Source organism: Pezoporus wallicus, unplaced genomic scaffold (assembly GCF_028554395.1).
Source record: "Pezoporus wallicus isolate ANWC-B61680 ecotype Strahan unplaced genomic scaffold, APGP_CSIRO_Pwel_v1 contig_8000, whole genome shotgun sequence".
Lineage (NCBI taxonomy): Eukaryota > Metazoa > Chordata > Aves > Psittaciformes > Psittacidae > Pezoporus > Pezoporus wallicus.
The window spans coordinates 527882-546764 of record NW_026635009.1 but is presented as its reverse complement, the minus strand read 5'-3'; the positions used below and the strand labels follow the sequence as shown (position 1 = coordinate 546764).

At 42.7% G+C, this 18883-nt stretch overlaps 3 protein-coding genes across 5 annotated transcripts in view; 1 reads left to right on the top strand and 2 right to left on the bottom strand.

The window, feature by feature from the left end:
• BMERB1 (bMERB domain containing 1) overlaps window positions 1–1278 on the bottom strand; it is a 48485-nt gene extending 47207 nt beyond the window's left edge. The window contains exon 1 of the mRNA XM_057407214.1: window positions 1099–1278. Coding sequence (XP_057263197.1) covers window positions 1099–1204 — 106 coding nt within the window. The 5' untranslated portion in view covers window positions 1205–1278. The remainder of the gene's footprint in view (window positions 1–1098) is intronic.
• PDXDC1 (pyridoxal dependent decarboxylase domain containing 1) overlaps window positions 1–18883 on the top strand; it is a 103718-nt gene that overhangs the window by 55240 nt on the left and 29595 nt on the right. The gene's annotated exons all lie outside the window — the stretch shown is intronic.
• Window positions 12561–18251, bottom strand: MPV17L (MPV17 mitochondrial inner membrane protein like). 3 transcript variants are annotated; one of them, XM_057407427.1, is made up of 4 exons: window positions 17721–18251; window positions 15629–15699; window positions 14392–14421; window positions 12561–13009 (listed from the first exon to the last, which is right to left on the bottom strand). In XM_057407427.1, the coding sequence occupies exons 1-4, from the start codon at window positions 18028–18030 to the stop codon at window positions 12908–12910; spliced, it is 513 nt and encodes a 170-aa protein (XP_057263410.1). In that variant the 5' UTR covers window positions 18031–18251; the 3' UTR covers window positions 12561–12907. The 3 variants fall into 3 exon arrangements, with proteins under 3 accessions (XP_057263410.1, XP_057263490.1, XP_057263326.1); XM_057407507.1 differs by lacking the exon at window positions 12561–13009 and adding an exon at window positions 13420–14132; XM_057407343.1 differs by lacking the exon at window positions 12561–13009 and adding an exon at window positions 13420–14228 and having other exon boundaries at window positions 17721–18247.

Here is an 18883-nt window from a genome sequence, read left to right as displayed (position 1 = left end):
ACAATAACACAGGCATGAAAAACAGAAGCCAGAAGTGAAGTATGATTCCAGATACAGTGGTATCTGAAACGTCTAAACATAACAAAAGTGCTGGCCAAAACCTGCTACCAGGATGCTGCAAAGCCACGGGACGTCAAAAGGCATCCAGGTGAGGCTTCAGGATGCGCATCAGAAGACGGACGGTGAATCAAGAACACCAGCAACCCTGGCATCAGCCAAGGTGAAGGTGTCTCAACAGGTACACATAAAGCTTTTTTCTCCTGTAGCCTAATCAAGCACTTGATGAAACTTGGAAAATATTTTTCTTTATACTCTTAGAGAGCTTTTTGTCATAGTCTATTCAAGCTTTCTTGCCTGAAGGAAAATTAGAAGGGGTTTAGGCTTACTAAAGATAGTTATACCTAACTATATGCCTATAAAAGAATAATAACTGATATCCTGGGGGAGATGAGGTCTCCTGAATAACTGGAACTGGCAGCTATTCATCTTTTTAACTACTCTTTCCATCAACACTTTGGAAAGGTTATGTCAATTGCTGCTTTCTGGAAAATTACGAATTCAAGAAAGCTCTTCTGCCACAGAGTATTTGTTGAGCTCATAAACAGAGTGCAGCCCTGAAGAAGTGAACGAAGTGCTGTCTTCCCGTGCCCTATACCTGAAACAACGGGAGGAAATAACGAGGCTGTCATCTGTGCCTTTCAAACATGAAGCACATTAAAGACTACAGATATTTATGACAAGCCATCATTAAAACCCTCCTAACCTCCCGGTCACCCTGCCTCAGCCACCCGCTCATCGCTTCACTTCGCGAAGCGAACGAGCAACCCGCTCCGCAAGGTGCCCGGAGCTGCACCGGCCCGGCTCCAGCCCTCTGCCTCCCGGTCCCTCGACGGAGAAAAGCCCTTCGAGTCCGACACAGTCCCCTTGAGAAGCACCAGCCATAGAGGGCAAAATGGTCACCCAAGCCTTCCTCCCCGAGAAGCCGACGGCGGCTTCGCCTTGTTAACAGGAACCGCCAGCGTGCTCTCCTGACGGGGACCGGATGAACGCCGCCGCTCGGAGCTGCCTCGGCCAGCCGGGCCCGCGCCCCCCACTCACTTCTCCCCAGCGCCTCCGCCTTCCATTCCGTCTCCTCCACTGCTCCGTAGCGCCTCATCGGTCTCTCGGCCTCCGCGCTGGCCGAGATGGACCTCTTCAGCTCCATGGCCGGGCCGTGCGGCGCGGGGCTCCGCAATTCACTCCATCCCAGCGCACCCCCGAGCCGACCACCGCGAAGCCGCCGCGCGGCTGTCCGCTCCTCTGCGCGGAACGAGAGACCACGGGCGGACGGAGGGAGGAGCGGGAGAGAAGGGGCGCTGCGCACATGCTCAGAGCGGGGCTGGGGCGGGGGGAGCAGGGAAACAATGCGAGCTGTAACCCCCGCGGGGGGCTGGGACATACTGCACGCACCCCCGCAGATCAGGCCTGCGGGCGGGTCGTTTGCGTCCCTGCCGCTTGGGTAAGGAGGCTGCCCCGTACAGCTGTGTGCCATGCAGCTCGGAGTCCCTGCGTAGCTGGTTTTGTGTGCTCATCCCTGCACCTGCCGTGCGCATTCCTATCGCATAGCGGAAGCGACTCGGGAAAGCGAGATTCAGTAAATACGCTCGCTGCCAGGGCACAAGAGGACTGTCCTTGTGGCCAGTGCAGCGCCGAGCAGAGCTGCTGGCCTAAGCCATCTGGGGAATAGTGGTTAAAATCTACAGCCATTCACACCTAACATCTCAGGTTGCTGTGCATGCAGCCTTTGGCTTTCCTGAAAGTCCTGTGCTGAACGGAATAACGTTCCAGCATCGTGTTGCCAAAAGCCAGAGGGCAGCACCCAAACAAGTGATGGGATTTTGTATTTCTCATAACCGTATGTATTTTTCATAATCATGCAGCTTTGCTACTTACACAGCCTGCTGGGATTAGAAGAGGAGGAAATGACTATGAGAAAGCACAAATGTGGTGATAATTGTTACTCTTTTTTTTCTTTAACCGTAGGAGAGGTTATACGGATAAAATCCCTGAATGGCATTTTAGAGTTGGACAGTACTTTTGCTAGTGAAATCCCATTACACATTACTGAGTGTGGTATCATTTCTGATGTAAAGGCAACAAAGTAGGAGTTGGGCAAGTTGCCCCATAGCAAATCAGGGATTTAGTACTCCTTGCCTGATTTATGAAGAGTCATGGGGTACTGGCAATGCTGAATACATGATGGGTGCATGAAAGGCTGTTTGTGTATCACCTGCTTTTGCCTACAAACTTTGTCTTGCCCTTCAGTCAGCAACACTTCAGAAGTACTGTCTCTGTATTCAGTGGTTACTAATTGGGCTGATGCACATTGCTGGTTGTACCCAAAACCAGTTTTGTTTGGGGGGCACTTGACATGTTGGAGGACAGAACAACTCCACATCGGTTTTAAAATTGTCTCTGAAAATCTCTGTGACCATTTCTCTGCCTTTCCAGAAAAATGGAATTGACTAACAAAATGAGTTGGACAATGTTTTAGGAGGTCATTTAGGAATGTTTTTTCTCTATCAGCTGTGCTCCCATGGATATGCCATGATTTGAGCACCAGACATGCTGGAAGAGCACTTGCTGACTGTGCAATGCTCCATCCTCACTGGTTTTAACCTTTGGAGATGGAGACCAAAGACAGCTCTAAGTCAAGCAGAAAAGCTGGTGGCAGCACTCTGCACAGATGATTTTGGGTGACAGTGCAGCTGCCTGCTGGGGTGGGCTGGACTGACTCACTTGTAGAAATGAGGAACACAAGTGTGGGAGGAACATAAGAGCCCATCTGGGATCTGGATGAGAATTGGACTAAGGGAAACAGGCTGATTACGGAGAAGGGCCAATTTTGGTGGCTCTGAAGACTATTTAACTTCAATCCACCCCTTTAAGTTTTTTAGGTAATTATAATCCAAGTGCATTGTTTAGGAGATGGAGGAATGATCCTAGAAATGGAATATTTAAACCTCTGCATTTGTTACTATGGGAGAAAAACACCCACTGGCTAGAAACTTGGATGCAGAGTTTAGTTACACAAAGTAATGAATGTATAAGGTGATGTATTGTAACTAGGAAGTTTTTATCTGCCCATTTTGAAAAAGTCACAAAATCCAGTATGGGCCCAGCCTTGCACTGTTAATCATAAGAGCAGGTATGTGGAAGCCATCCTGCTGAGTTCATTTGCACAGTTGTTTTTGCAATACTAAGCCCTAAGTCTGTACCAATTATTTTGCTAATGCTCTGAGTATTTTTTGCTGTTGCAACTTTGGAGCATTGTCACTGCTGCACTTGCAAGTGGAATTCAATTTCTCCCCTATTGATGACTCCCTTCAGTGTACCTCAGCAATATATATGCATTTCTTTACTCACAAAAGTTGGTTTTCTTCTGCTGAAAGCACTGTTAAGGAAGAAAATATAAAAATTCAGATCTCTCTTCACTGCTCGTAAGATAATGCCTGGTAGAAAACCAGAGGTGCACTTTGCTCTTGTGGTTACTTCCCCTGACTGCAGTGAAGGTAAGAGTCAGGGTCATTCTTTGTCAGGCAGTATAGCCGTTCTAACACAAAAATAACAAAGCATTAAACTTCTGCCCAGGGTTTTTACAGATTTATCATTATAATAAAAGCAACTTGGTTGATGAAACAAAATGAAATTAAGTGGAAAGTTGGGGCTGTTCAGCCTGGAGAAGAGAAGGCTGCGTGGAAATCTCATGGCAGCCTTCCAGTATCTGAAGAGGGGCTGCAGGGATGCTGGGGAGGGACTATTCATTAGAGACTGTAGTGATAGGACAAGGGGTAATGGGTTCAAACTTAGATTGGATATAAGAAATAAATTATTTACAGTAAGGGTGGTGAGGCACTGGAATGGGTTGCCCATGGAAGTTGTGAATGCTCCATCCCTGGCAGTGTTCAAGGCCAGGTTGAACAGAGCCTTGGGTGACATGGTTTAGTGTGAGGTGTCCCTGCCCATGGCAGCGGGGTTGGAACTAGATGATCTTAAGGTCCTTTCCAACCCTAACTATTCTATGATTCTCTGATTATGCACAGTTACTCCATTTTGTATGCATTAATGCCCAGATCCATAAGGGGCACTGTGCTCATGTAAGTTGACTATTTGCATAACATAAATCATGGGATTCATATGAATCTGTCCTATAATATCTTTTTAAGCAATAAATCTTGTTTCAAAACGTTACTATGTTGGAAGAATTACCATATTCCTTAATGTGATGTCATGGCTAATCTTATTTCCTATGAAAAGACCTCCTCTTGAATCTTCATCTCCCATTATGGTTCTCCATAGGTCCAGATCCTTAGAATTTTCCTGGTTACTCCTGGTACCCTGTGGTACCTCTGATCCTGCATCCCAGAAGGCGTTTCAGCAATGCGTTAGGAGCATGGTGGGCTGTAGCCTCCACACCTATCACACCACTGTGCTACTGCGTCTCTGCCACCTCCAAACCTCACTCGTCAGGCATATGCACAGCACAAAAACATCCATGGCACAAAAAGGAAAGGCTGTGATAGAGCATTCAAGGAAAATGCCCGTCTGCTGGGAAACCTGATAGCCAGAGTTTAGAAGCACACACTTAGCTTCATGATGCTTCCTCCCCTGCAGGATCCCATGCAGTAGTGCTGCTGTGGGATGAAGACAGAGAGCCACAATTACGCTGAAGAATCTACACAAGCCCTTAACGTAATGTTGTTTTAGGGCACCATTCATATAAAATAATCCCTGCAATAATAACATTTATCTGTGCTTGAAATTCAGCCAACTAACTTTTTCAAGGAACCAATTTCATCCTGTGGCATGGGTAGAAATGAGAGTGTCATAACCGAGCACAGGGCTTGTCTGAGGCTGCTGCGGCCAGGATCCCCACTACATACTGGTGGGCCACATGGTCAGGGTGAGCACTGTGGGTAAACAGACAAAGCTTCACTCAGCACAGTGCTTACCAATGACTGAGGATCTGTGCAGCTCTGCAGCTGTGGCTGTATGTGATACGGCAGCAGCGTGCTGTCCTGGGAGCTGTAGTGCTAAATCTGTATCTTGCACTTCACCTTTTCCCAAATCAGTATGACCAGTCTATACAGACAGCTTTACATAGTGGGAGAAAATGGTTCTAATGCATTAAATGTCCCTCACCTTGTGTCATAACACAGCATGAGCTTGTCTGAGTAAATGGAATCTTACTGTATTGTGAATTCAAGTTATCACAGAAAATCAGGTCTGTGTCATTCTAAGTATATTTCCTACACATTTGTGTTACCACTCTTCCTGAAAGATCTGTATTAGACTAGAGTAAATCTCATTTGCTTTTCAAAGAGTCATAATTAAATATATCTAGTTAAAAAGAGGGGGATGGCATAGCTAAAAGTTACAGGAAGATCCTCGATACAGAAAACATTTTCTTGCTCTAAGCTTCCATCTTCAATGTTGTGCTAGCATGAAAGAGCTCTCAGAAGCCTGGCCTCTGACATTCTGCACTTGCAACAGGATCTGCAGTAGCAGTACTGTGCAGAATGAGGGCCTGGATTCACAAGCCAGTGCAAGTCCTTATCATATTATTCCCTTTTTTGTGAATCCTAGCTCATGTTTAGTTAGTGCCCTTTCTATATTTATATATTTAGAATTACATGCTTTCCATATATTAACCATTCTTTTAAAAATATTTTTCAGGCTAAAGTAACCTTATAAATAATTACAATATTCACAGTAAAGTAACTAGGATGTTGGTCCTTTTCCACAGCTACCCTAGATCTCTATGAGGATAGAAAAGTGCATCTATAGCTTAAAAGTGGTGTGTATTGTGGGCAAGCACAGCATTCTAATAAGGTTGTTGAAAGGCAATGAGATACTTTGAATATGATGTCATGAGTCTGAGGTATGGCAGTGATCCAAATATTTCAATGTTCATAAGTATTTAAACCTGAACACCTATTAAATGTCATCTTATTCTGATATATTTTTTTCTTTTTTAATAATGTCTCTATGTGAAATACTGTATGAATGTAGTGCTGGTTTCTATTTGTCATTAACTGTTTTAGCAAACATGTACTCAGAAAAAGATTGACTATATATTCAACTCACTATTTCTCCAAAGCTGAATTTCTAGTGGAACTATGGAAGCAAAAGAGAAGCATTTAATAACAGATTTTAGTGAACAGCATGCCACTAATCATGTGTTAGATAAGACATCATTCACAGGGGCTGGGTTGAACTATACTGAAGTGCTCCATGTTGTAGAAACTGTTTTTCTAGGGAAATCTTGTGTGTGATAAACGTTAAGCAGCAGCACTGGAGCTACAGCATCTGCCTGCCTATCTCTTATACAGATTTGGAGATCTATGCTGTGAAGTTGAGTCTGGTCTTACAAATATTTAGATAACTGTAAGGAGGAGAGTACTTAATTGCTTTTCCTATAACAAAATCAAGCCAGAGCCTTGCAGTACTGAGCTCCCCAAACACAGTCTAGGCTGAACATAGCTTCTTAAACATTTGCCTAGTTTAAGATACGGTTTGGGTGAAACTGAATTGATAAATCAATGGTCTACACTCAGCTATGCCAAGTTTTTAAGTTTCTGTGTTTGACAGTCGTGTCCATACCTGTACTGAGCCTATTTGCAAATGTTCCTGGGAGGTGACTAATACAGACTACTAAAGCTGGCACAGGACTTCCCACTTACGTAGAATTATCTCAGCTACTTTTAATATATAAGGTTAGAAAAAACAGCACAAATTCAGGAGATGCAGTAGCAGAAGAGAAAGGGCATATGTCTGTTAGAAAGAATGGAAACAATCCACACAGGCCAACGGCTGCATTCATGACCATAACACAGATTTCAGAAACGTAATTCTCTATACGCTTTTCCTTCCCATTTTGTTTTTGCCTTAGTAACTGCTTTCTACATTCACTCTCCTTGTAAGGTACAAATTTTACAAAAAAAGCTGTTATAGCATCTGTCAGATATGTTACTAATACCGTGGCTAGTGAAGTTATCTATGCAAGAGTCTTATTTTTGGCATTTGGAGCCAGCTCCAGCACTATGACTCGACTGGCTCTTGCACAGGTGAGTCAGTATTGTGCTAGTGGGTTTTCTGCCAGTGACGGGTGGCCATAGCTACAGAGAAAAACAGAAGTTTGAGTTCAGTAAATTTAGATGTTGAGATAAAGTGGTCTGGGCCATTTTAGGAGCCTTGCAAACACAGTGAGCCGTAAGTAATATTCATAAGTAATATTCTGTGGGTATGTCCATTTTAAAGTTATAGGCATATTGTATAAAATTTGCAGTCACAGCAGCATGCATCACCAAGCACAGCTCTCGTAGGGCCTGAGCCTTTCCTCATTTCACTTAGTCCAAATGCAAAGGAGACTTTCTGTAAGTCTCCATTTTACCTATGTGTTTGGATCTTATAGAGAGAGTGCAATACTGCTTACAAGATGTAAAAACACAAAAAGACTATGTCAGCTTCTTGCTGATCCATGTTCCTATGCAGTATACATTCTCTATTACTATGGCATCCTACCAGCCATGTCCATCAGCATTTCACTACCCCCTTCACTGGAGCTGGAAATTTTAAATGTCACAGCCCTGAATTCTGAAAGGATTTTTTTATTACTTTAATTTCTCTCTAAATTTGACCATCAGTGGTAGCAAACCTTTATTCCATCTTTTCTTCAATTCCTGCCCCAAAACAGTAAGCAAAACACTGTATAGGTAACTGCCATATCACATCAGGTGTAGTTACTATGAACACATAATAATTCATTACTATATGATGATCATTCTGAGCTAGACAAAATAGTGTCACTGGTGTATCACAGCAAATCAGCTGCAGTTAAAGTCTTGTTACATTTTGGATGTAAAAGTTTATGATCCATGAAATGGAAGTAGCTGAACACCCTTAGTAGGGAAGTAAAGATGGTTTTTGCTTCACAGAGAGGCGTAAGCAACAGTAAGATGAAAGGACCACAGGGAACTAGGCACTGAGGTAGATTTCTCCAGGCTAGCACAGAAGGGAAAGGAAAAGACTAGAGGTGAAAGAAGAACTCATCAAAAACCTTGTATTTTATTTTCTAAATATTTGTGCAATGAGAGGAAGACTGCTTTCCTGACAGATCAAGAAATAATAGTGTGAGGGTTTATTTTTATGTATGCACACACTAAGTGCACACTGATTCTAGGCAAGAACATTGTAACCTTGCTGCCAAATTATACCCTGTAAAAGGACACACAATTCAAAATGAAGCTGACACTTCTTCCACAGATAAAGGATCTCATGTGTTGTAGAACTTTGTGTGCATGGTTTATGAGTCCATATGGGCCAGACACTATTTATCACAGACATCTGAGTGCTTATGCACTTTACTTCTGTTGTAACTGGATAAAGTACAGTAACTGAACTAGGAACAGCGTATTCCCATTCTCCCTATCTCTCTGGTGACTGAACTACCTACTAGGCTATATATTCATGTTTCCTCTTGGTCTCTGATTTAATCAGTCTTGACAGTGTAAAATAGAGAAGGGTGACTGCATCAAGATCCCATATTTAAGGCCTTCTGGCAGAGGGGAGCATTTGCATAGATGTCTCGTGGACTCTGACCTCCTGCCCTTTTTTCCTGTTGTTTTACAGCCCCCCTTCACAACTGGCTTTCTCTGAACACAGGAAACAAAAAGGCTCATCCTTCAGTGTCTGAAGTTCTCTTGTACTCACTGCTCCAGCAGAGCTGCCCTTGACAATGTATTTTCTGAACGTACTCCACACCTCATTAGTTTTTTCTGGTGCTGAGACTTCTCTCAGCACAGATTAACTGTAACTGTTACTAGCATTGCATAAAGGAGAATGATGCATTTTACTATACTCTTTGCAATTAAGTCTGGTTTTCTACCTGGATACCTGGTGCAAGCATTTTGGGCACTGCCACATTAAATTAACAAACTGCAGAAAAAGAAAGGCAGTGTTTGTTAGGATGGATGATGTTGGAGAGTATATGCAACACTCACAGATAAGTAATCTGCACTCCTCCTTCTTGTTTAAAATGGAGTACAGTAACTTTAACATCATTGTGGACTGGCAACTGAATGTGAAATCTCAGCGCAACTTTGAAATTAAGGGAGCACATGCCTGGCTGCTGAAGCATAGGAATATTAAGCAGAAATAGAAAAGAAGTACTATCTGTGTGAGGCATATGTGAAATGGTCACTGGGCTTAATCTTTAAAGCACTACTGTCTACGTTTCAAATTAGAGGTTGCACAGCAAACAAAAAAATTCAGTAGTTTGAAGAATGATTTCACAAGACCTAAAGGCAGTATAGTTTATCCAAGAAATAAACAAAAACTGTAACAGTTTACCACTACATGCATACAGGGGCTTTGCCTGCTGTACCAACTCTTTAAATCTTGTCAGAAAGGCAGTAACAATGTATTAGGATATTAAGACTAGACCGATTTTGATGGGTGATAAAATTTAATAAAAATGCATTAATAATTTCTTAGAGATGTAGACGATCCTCCATTATTTGAAGTCTCTGGGTACCTTTCTAAAGATAGCACAAGATTCAACATCGCTGATCTGATTCGGGAAAAGCTCTTTGCTTTGCATTATGCAGGGATTCAGACTGAATGAACATTTTTTGTCCCTGTTGACCATAAAGTCTATGAAGCAGAATTTTTCAGTTTGAAACCTTTCCATAAAGCTTTCTCCTCTTTCTAAATATACAAGAAGTTACTGCAGGGAATTGAGGTGGTGTCTCTCTTCCAGTTGTGGAATACTCCCTTCAGCCTCCAATCTTCTGAACCATTTCCTTCCCAAAATATCCCACATAAACTACACTGAGAGTAGTCCTTCAGTAAGGACCCCATGGCTAACCTCAGTTCTGTTTAGAAGCTTTTTATATCTTTTCCCTGCCTGAATTCCTCTGCTCCTTCTGAAATGTACTAATTATCTAAACAGATTATTATGTAACATTTTTACCTCTTTTTAATAAAGGAAAAATTAAGTCCACTGGCTTCAGCATAAAGCTTTGAAAGATGGGAATTCTGTTCAGAATTTGTTCAGAAGTAGCAGATTACTTAATGTATGTAACAAACCTTTAGAGGGAGTGAATAATCCCTCATCTTTTACTCTGCTGCTGTGTTAAGATCTATGGCATCCAGTTGAGCTTTCTGCTGCATGTGGTCCACAAAGGTCCCATGAGAACTTTGCATAAGACCTGGCTTTGTTTATACATCCATTAGTTAAAGACAGACAGAGCCGAAGGACAGCATTTAATGTTTATTAAGCTTTTGCAAAAACACAGACACTTTTCAGTCAACTTGAAATTAATTATTTTAGTCAAATTCAAGTATTTCTTGCACATCTCACTGGACTGGCACTAGCAGTAGAGGTGGCAGCACGAGCACAAAAGCACAGAATCAGAGGGCTGAGTCTGCATAGATTTTGAAGGCTGTGCTATACAGAGAACATGCCAGATAGGGTAACAAACTACAGGCAGTTTCACCTTCGCTCCATTATGAAACCGGTTATTTTATGCTGTGTTACTGGATGGTTGTTTCTTGTGTGAAAAAGACAGAGGCCTTCTGGTGAGTTTTCTAAGCCTTAAAGGATGTATTTTGCATACTAGTAAGCACAGGAGGTTCATTTGCATAAAAGATATGCTGTAGAAAAATACATTTTTAAATTCTCATTTTATCAAATTCAGACTACATCTCCATATCTATGCAGAATAACACAAAGCTGGAAAAGCACCTGATATAAATATCTTCTCATCCCATTTGCTCTTAGAAAGGATCCATGACGTGAAAATGTCACCTGAATGCATGCCTAGCAGCTATTGGCAGCATGTCCCCTCCTTCTGAGCACCTACAGGCTGTATAATTCTGTTCATCTTTCTGGTTATGGAAATCTGCTGGCAGTAAGATCAGTGCAATTCCTTGAAGTAGTCATAAAGCCCTTGTGACTGCTTTTGGAAGGGAGTGGAGAGACAATTAGGACAAGTCTCACCCATTTTTTTTCCTTTTTTCAAGAAATAACTGAATTACCAGAAGAATCAAAAAAAGTTTACACACATGTATCAAATAGGGTTGGACTACGTGACCTGGACGGGACACCCAGATGTCCTTTCCAACCTCCACCATTTGTTATCCTCTGAAATTGATCTTCTTAACAAAAAAAAACTGTTGAGAAATAATAAAGTCTTTAACAAGTAAGGGGTGAGGTCCTCAGACTATAGTGACAGGGGAAGAAAATCTTTAGAAGGCGCATTAGTGTGCACTGAGAATCTGTCCCAACACAGCTTCATGTTTTCTATTCTGTAGGTCTGGAATATTCGTAAGACCAGTCAGTGCCTTCAATTAAACGGAAAAAAAAGCATTGATTTTTTTAATATGAAAAGGGACTTGGGTTACCGAACTCTCAAACCCCTTCACATGAGAAACAAGGGAATGAAAGGATTACGCACAATCTGAAGTTCACTGAAATGTAGGAGCCACAGGCTTCCATTACATGAAAGAAGTGTACTTCAGAAAATGGAGAGAAACCCTGAAGCCCACAGTCAGAGAAACTTGAAGACAAAGCAGGATTTAGCTCAAACTCTCAAGCAAAAAGCTAGCAGCACAAAAGCATACGGCAATAAAACACAGCTTATATAAGCTTTTAAGCCATTCAAAATAAAAGATGGATTTTCCATTCATTAAATACTCCTGCTGAAGAAAAGCATCAGCATTATACAGATCATGAGAACAGTTTTAAATTTTTTATTCACCTGGGGATTAAGTTTTACCAACAACACTCATGCAGAAGTACTTTTTGCACTGAGTTTCAGCAGAACATCACATACTGCTTACAGCAAACCAACACCTTTCTGCTATTTCACTCTCCTTGCAATGTTGTTCTTTTCCTTTTCTCCAAGCAAATTCTATTAATCATTAAACATTTAAGGCACAAACAGAAAAATAAATAGTATCTGTAAAAAACAAGTCAAATACTTAATGAGCACACCTTATCTGAAACTTCCAAGTCTCACTGAATAGAAAATATCAACACAAAAAACCACTAATGAAATTGCTTCTTTATCCTGAGGACTTTATACACACTAAAACAATTTAATAACTTTAGCTGTCTAAATCATCTATTCACTCATCTTTCATTTTTAAATAGATAGATAAAATGCAGTCAGTTCCTTTGTGGATTTCTACTCCTACTGGGATGTCCAGCATCAGGACTGCCCAATTCACACAATTCATGCAGCAACACCAAGTTGCTCCCACAGGGACATGTAAGATAGACACCAAACAGGGGAATGCAACTCACCAATTATAAGCACCTACAATGAAGCTATCTATGTAGCAGCCAGTCTTTTGAGATTGTCTGTTATCAATGGGAAGAAATAGATCCCTGCTGTGCACAATTCACTGTACCCTAAAACAGATGTCTGCAACTGTCTGTATTCCTCCACTGACTATAAACAGAGCTTAAACTGATTAGCCAAGTTGCAGAGTCTACACTATAGACATCAAAGTCAATTAAAATTAATTCCACCTTAAGATTGTATGCAGGTGTCCTCTTCCAAGTCTGCCTGTGCAGCTGAAGATGGAACTGCAGTGACTTGTCTAAGTAGTACAGCTGTTGGCCAAAGGAATGTCTGTTTATAGCCTAAGCAGGCTTTGGTTTATTGTTTAGACAAGACTGAGGAGTTCAGACATTCCTCAACGTGGTTTATTATTATTGTAGCAAAGATGCTTGAGTCTTCTTCTTACAATCATCATCAAGATGGGTTAAATCAGGTACTGTTTCAAGCTTACTATTTAGTAACTTCAAGGCATTAAATCCCATTCTAAATAAAACAAGGGCTCCTTTACTGGTCTGATTTCAACTTCCAGCAATTACAGACATTTGCACAGTACCTGTTCTGAGATACAGAGGCACATTTAGAAAATACCAAAGAGCACACCTGTATCCAGACCTGATCCCCTGTTGACAAAGCAGATCTGTAAATAATTTTACCATCTCCTATGTGTAGTTACACAGTGTCTTTTATGAATAGGAATGTTTAAAAGCTGTTTCAAGAAGAAACGGTAGTTCCTTACATACAGCTGGATTGTTTTGAGATGGATTCTGGCATTCACGTTACCTTTCTTCCCATACTCTTTTTCTTCAAAATCTTAATTATATTTTCAACATAATGAAGTAGGAGGAAAGAGTCAAAGTGTCAAGACTCCCATGTACTCTTCAGTACTTTGACCCTTGAGGGGCAAAGGAAGAAGCCGTTGACACCTACAACAAAAGCTCACTGCAGTGTTTCATTGGGTTCTATCACGCAGGAGCTGCTTATGACTGATTCTTCCCCCAGGTGTCCATATGCAGCATCCACCCCAAAGAACTCTGATTGAAGTTATTTATCTTTATTCTCACAGTTAAGATAAAAGATATGCAAATATATTTCAGGTTTGTACATTCTATGAAATAATTATTTTCTATATGTAGAATAAAGCAAGCTTGCCCCTACAGAAAAGTGGTCCCTGCAAAACACAGCACTTCTGTTTTCTCTGGATTAAACAGATTCAATGACACTTTTTAGATAAGAAAGCCACTAAACTTTGTTCTGCAAAAGCAATCTTGCACTGGTAACAATTACCAAGTCCAGTAATTGATGATTTAACCTTCTATTCCTCTTTTTCTAGCAATTACAAGTTGCTTGTAAGTTTAATTAGTTAATATTTCTCCCCAGTGAGTAGGTCCAACATGATGTGCAAACGCTTACATTGCCCTGTAAGGCATTTGTTCCCAGAAGAGATGGGCTGGCAGCATGAAAATAATTAAATGCCAATATACAATTGGCCTCTTCTATGAAAAATAAACAGGCACAAAGACAAACTGTTCCAGTGCTTATACTAACCAACAAATGTTGAGATGACTGCTTATTTTAAACACAGCAATGAGGCTGCAGTGCAGTTTACAGACTTCCATAAACTCAGTTTAACAATTTAGACTGTGTTTGTAACTAAAGTTCTTATTTCTCTGATGAATCTTCATCTGCATTAACCTCCTCTCTTTTGAGCCACGTAAGTGCTGACTTTGCTGTGCCATCTCCACTCTGTTGGGAAAAGCAAAGGAAGGCAGCCCAAACAAAACCACAGAGCCCAGTATAAGCTGTTCGCAGGTAAACAGGCACAAAAATGAAGTTTGACAGCTGCATTGGAAGGAGAGAGAGCTTAGTTAGTGCTCCAGGCATGGTGAGGTCTTACACCTACACACCCAGCAACTCCACTGACTTCTCGCTGGGTTAGATATGCTATGACCATATCAGATCAGGTTTTATGAGAAGGCAAGGCTGAGTTACCCTAAAAACTCACCTGCACGAAAGGCCAATACATCAGTCCCGTCTGAAATGAAAATGAATCATTTGTTATTCTTACAGAGTTCAATGACAAAGATTCATTTTTTTCTTATCACATTTAGAAAAGACTGAAACATACTTGAGTAAAGTTAATAAAACCTGTTCAATTTTAAATTAAGTTGCTTAACTTTGAGGTTGCAATATTAAGTTTCTAATAATCTTCATGAGACTCTATGCTAGGAGTTTCCAAACACATTATTCTAACTAATTTTAAATATGAAACTCTAAGCACAGTTAAGTCTTGGCAGTCACCTGACACCAGATACATAAGCTCCTTTACCAGATGGGTGAACAAATGTTTAAATACGTGAACATTTGTTTCAGCCATGAATGAAAAATATCACTGAACGCTACTTCACACTTGCAATGCTCTTTCCAGTTACTCATATATGCAGGCTTTTTTGGAAAACCCAATGGATAATTTACTCATAGAACAGAAGGCTAATAGAAACCTTATGGTTTGATAGCATATAGTGGGCACTGTTTTTAGAATCATCCTCCACAGGAATAAAAATAATCCTTTTCTACCCATATAAGTCCATAGTGTGAGGAGAAATTCATATTGCATCACAGTTTTTCCTTCTATAACTTTTTTTTTTGCTAATCTATCATTTTCTTATACCTGAGAAATCTTTAAAATTCTTAATCTGCCAAGCTCTGAAGTAGCACAGATAATTTTTTCTTCTGTATGCAGAAAGTCAAACCAAATCCAGCTATTTATATCGAAGTCATCTTAAAACAAGAGTATTGTGGTTTTGAAAGTGATAAGACTGTCACTGAAAAGTACAGGCTGAAAATGATTCCTAAAAAAGATGTCTCTATAATTAGTGATTTTAACAGGTGTCCCTGTAAGAGTTGTCAATGACATTACTAACTAAACAGAGGGAGGTACTTCTTAAGATAAAAGGTAGTACAATCTTAATCAGCATTGTATTGTAGGGAAACAGAGCTGGGTGCAAGTGTTATGTATATAAATACTGTACATTTTTTAAATGGCATCATTTCTCCCAGCTGGCAGAAGTACCTGCTCTGGACTACCCTGCCTTCACAAGACTGCTGGTACTTAAAGCCTCCTACACATAATCAAATAATGCAGTAAGAGAAAGCTGTTGGAGGAATGAGTATTTCGAATATTTGATCTGGTAATACTCTTGTTTTGCTTAGCTATGAGATAAGTGAACTACTTGCCTCACCTTATATGTATTCCAAAATTTCTTTCTACAGTCTGAAAAGATGTCCTCTTTCTTCTGAAGGATGCTCATACCTGGTGGCAAAATATTTACAATGATCAGAAAAATGTAAAAATTAAGTGTTCACTTTTTACAATGATATCCCAAACTCTTCTCAGAATATGTTACAATAGCTTTAGAAAGAAAAGATACCATTCCAGCTACCTAACAGTGCTACATCAGAGATCCTCAGCTACTGACTTGGCTCTCAACGTTGGCACTGTAGATCACCAGGAATATACTGTACAGGTGGTATATCACATCTGTTCCACTGCCACATAATTCACCAGTGGTATAGAGTGGAACAGGCATGATGGAACCTTTTACACCCTTGAGATAGAGAAAATAAGACACTCTGTTCCCTATGGAAATGTCAGGAGCGGCTCAGATCCTCAAAGGAGTTTAGGTGCCTACAGACCACTGAAGGCAGTAGAGAAGGGCCCCTGATTTTTATTTTCCTTTTTAATTTCAGCCATAAGCATTATTTTTTCCTTCACAAATAATTGTATCAAATCCAAATTCTAGTACTGACAACCAGAACAGTTTCAAACCTAATTGTTTAACTCTCCACATACAATGTTTCAAAGTTTTAAATAAATTCCAGTTCATCCAATCTCCTCCGGATGCCAATAAAACCCAACCTCACACCAGGCTCCCACCATTCCACCCAAGATCAAGAGAAAAGCAGTATGACTTGAAATTAGACATTACACACATGCAAACCAGAAACAGAGTGAACTCCCATCACATGAAATATCATTTAAAGAGTTTATTATTTTGAGCCCTTTAAATGATATTTCATGTGTCTTGTGTGATGAGAATCTTCAGGTGTCAAATGAAGACTGCATCTTTCTAAGGTATGAGGCAGCTTTTTTAAGATCACTCACCCTAACTGGAAGACATGACTCATATTTTGCAAAGGTATGAGAAAATATGCTTTTAGCAAATCTAATAAAATCAAAAGCACATAAGAAGGGGCCCAAAGTTGCTTAGTCCAACGCAGGCATCCTTCTAGGTATTTGCATGCCATGAGGTGATTGGTATCTCTCAATCAAACATTATTTTGGAATCACACAATTCTGCTACCCAATTTAGGGATTTTTACCATCCCATTCATTATCCTTCAAACTCTGTTGGTCCTTAGGCAACTCTCTGCTTACATTCTGATACAGGCAGATAGGATTTTGAGAGTATCTGGCATACTTCTTCCTTCCTTTCTTTCCAATCACAAACTGAATTATTTCCCTGTCAGGGTCATAAAATGCAGATGTCACAATGCCAGGCAAAAAGATCACACATCTTGCTCTTCTTCCACATGACATTTAAGTTAAATGACAGCCTTTTTTTACACTAATCTCACCTATTATTCTTCTTATTCCATCATGTTTATTTTTTAAATAAACACTCAAGTGTCTTTGTACTCGATGGTTTTTAAGATCATACAGTACTAATACGCTGTATTTCTACATACTCTCAAAGCAGAAGGTGGTACAATTTGCTGAACTATGGCATTTCCTTACATTTATAGCTGTTTGTGTTTAGGAAAAGAGCGAGCTGATACGGAGAACTGAGCAGAGCAATTCAAGCAGACAAGAACGGAATAATCCTTTTCAGGTGCTTTTCATTCTTTGTCACTAACAGCTGCAGGGCCCAACCAAGCTCAGCGCAGGGCTCTCCTTGGCACAGCACTCGGTGCCTAAAGCTCTGCGTGTTGGGCTGTTGTGTACACAGCCTCGGGCGGAGCTACCGGCGCCTGCGGGTCCCGACCATCTCCTAGCTCCGAGCTCTGCTCCGCCTGCGGCGTCTCCCGAGCTCTGGCAGGGCTGCGCAGCAGAGCAGGCAGCCCGCTGCCCAAGCACCGCGCAGCTCCGCACCGGCGGCCCTGGGGCTGCGGAAGAAGAGCCGCAGCGATCACCGCCCGGAGGGTAGGGGGGCACCCGGCCAGCCCGGCGTGCACAGCCCCTCTTTCGGTAGGCGCTCTTTCCTCGGCGTGCGGCCCCCCAGTTCTCCTCCCGCCGCCCCGAGATGGCGGTGCCCGGGCGGCGGCACCACTCACCCGTGTAAAAGGCGAGGACGGCGACGGGGGCGCCTAGGAGCTGGTCGCAGAGCACCTTGCCGAGGACGGCGGGCGGGCGGCGGCCGGGCAGCGCCCGCTCCAGCGCCCGCAGCCAGACGTAGCTGAAGTTGCCGTGGAAGGCGAGAGCCACCAGCGCCACTCGCCGCGTCTGCGCCCAGTCGGGCGGCTGCCCCCGCCGCCGCCACAGCTGCTGGGCCGCGTCTCCCGCCGCGAAGAGCCCGCCGTACAGTAGCACGTTGCAGAGCCAGGGGAAGCGGCGCACTCCGCCACGCAGCAGCGCCCCGGCCATCGTCTGCCGCCTCTTCCGCCCGCCGTCGCCTCCTCCGCCTCCTCGCAGGCCCGCCCGCCGCCACCGCCCTCCCTGCGGTCCGCGCGTACCCTCGGAGCTCCCCGCCCGGGTGCCACCGCAGCCGGGCCTGCCCCTGCAGTTAAGGGCCGGCAAGCTGCGGTGGGACCCGCGCTCGGACTCCCCGCGCCGGTCGCCGATGGGCTCGTGGGTGGCCGCAAGGTACCCGGGCTCTGGCTCGTGGTCTTAAGTTCACGCAGAAGTAGGTTACTGTGTCTTGCTGGGCTTTGGTCTAGGTCGCACTATGGATGTACCGCACAGTATTGCTGCAATGATTAAGAGACAAGTGAAAACTAGGCGCTGTTCGCTTATTGTCTAATTATCTCCTTGTCGCTTGCTTATGTGAGCACGTTATGGGGTTTTCTTTTCAAATTTGCTGTTGTTTCGCAGTCTGGTTTCCGCTGCCTGATTGTGCGGGGCTGGTGCGCACCTGAGCACCTGCGCGGTTGCCGGTTGCTCTTGGGCCATGTGAGGAGAAAAGCCAGCAGTGATGTATGCTTTATTCGAGACTCGTGTACGCAGCTTTACACTTACGGAACCGTGGCAAAGGAGCAGATCTGACGTCCAGGCAGCGAGCTCACTGCTGGGAACCGGTGCCTGAGGGGCAGCTCTTGAACACAGGAGAGGGCCGGGAGCTCCCGGTGCTAGCGGCGGGCTCAGGTCTGGCTCGGAGACTCACCTCCTTTTACGAGGTGTCAGTTCGCTCCGTGTCCCGATAGCAACTGGGATGAATGCGCCGGAAGCCATCGTGAAGCCTTCCAGGGTTGCTATAAATAGGCACGGATGGCTTGTAGAT

Coding starts and splice junctions, on each gene's coding strand:
- MPV17L (XM_057407343.1), bottom strand. CDS start 18,030: ATGGCCGGGGCGCTGCTGCGTGGCGGAGTGCGCCGCTTCCCCTGGCTC. Junction 14,422..15,628: donor AATTTTGGAATACATATAAG/GTGAGGCAAGTA, acceptor TTTTCATTTCAG/ACGGGACTGATGTATTGGCC. Junction 14,229..14,391: donor TGTATTGGCCTTTCGTGCAG/GTGAGTTTTTAG, acceptor CTTCCAATGCAG/CTGTCAAACTTCATTTTTGT.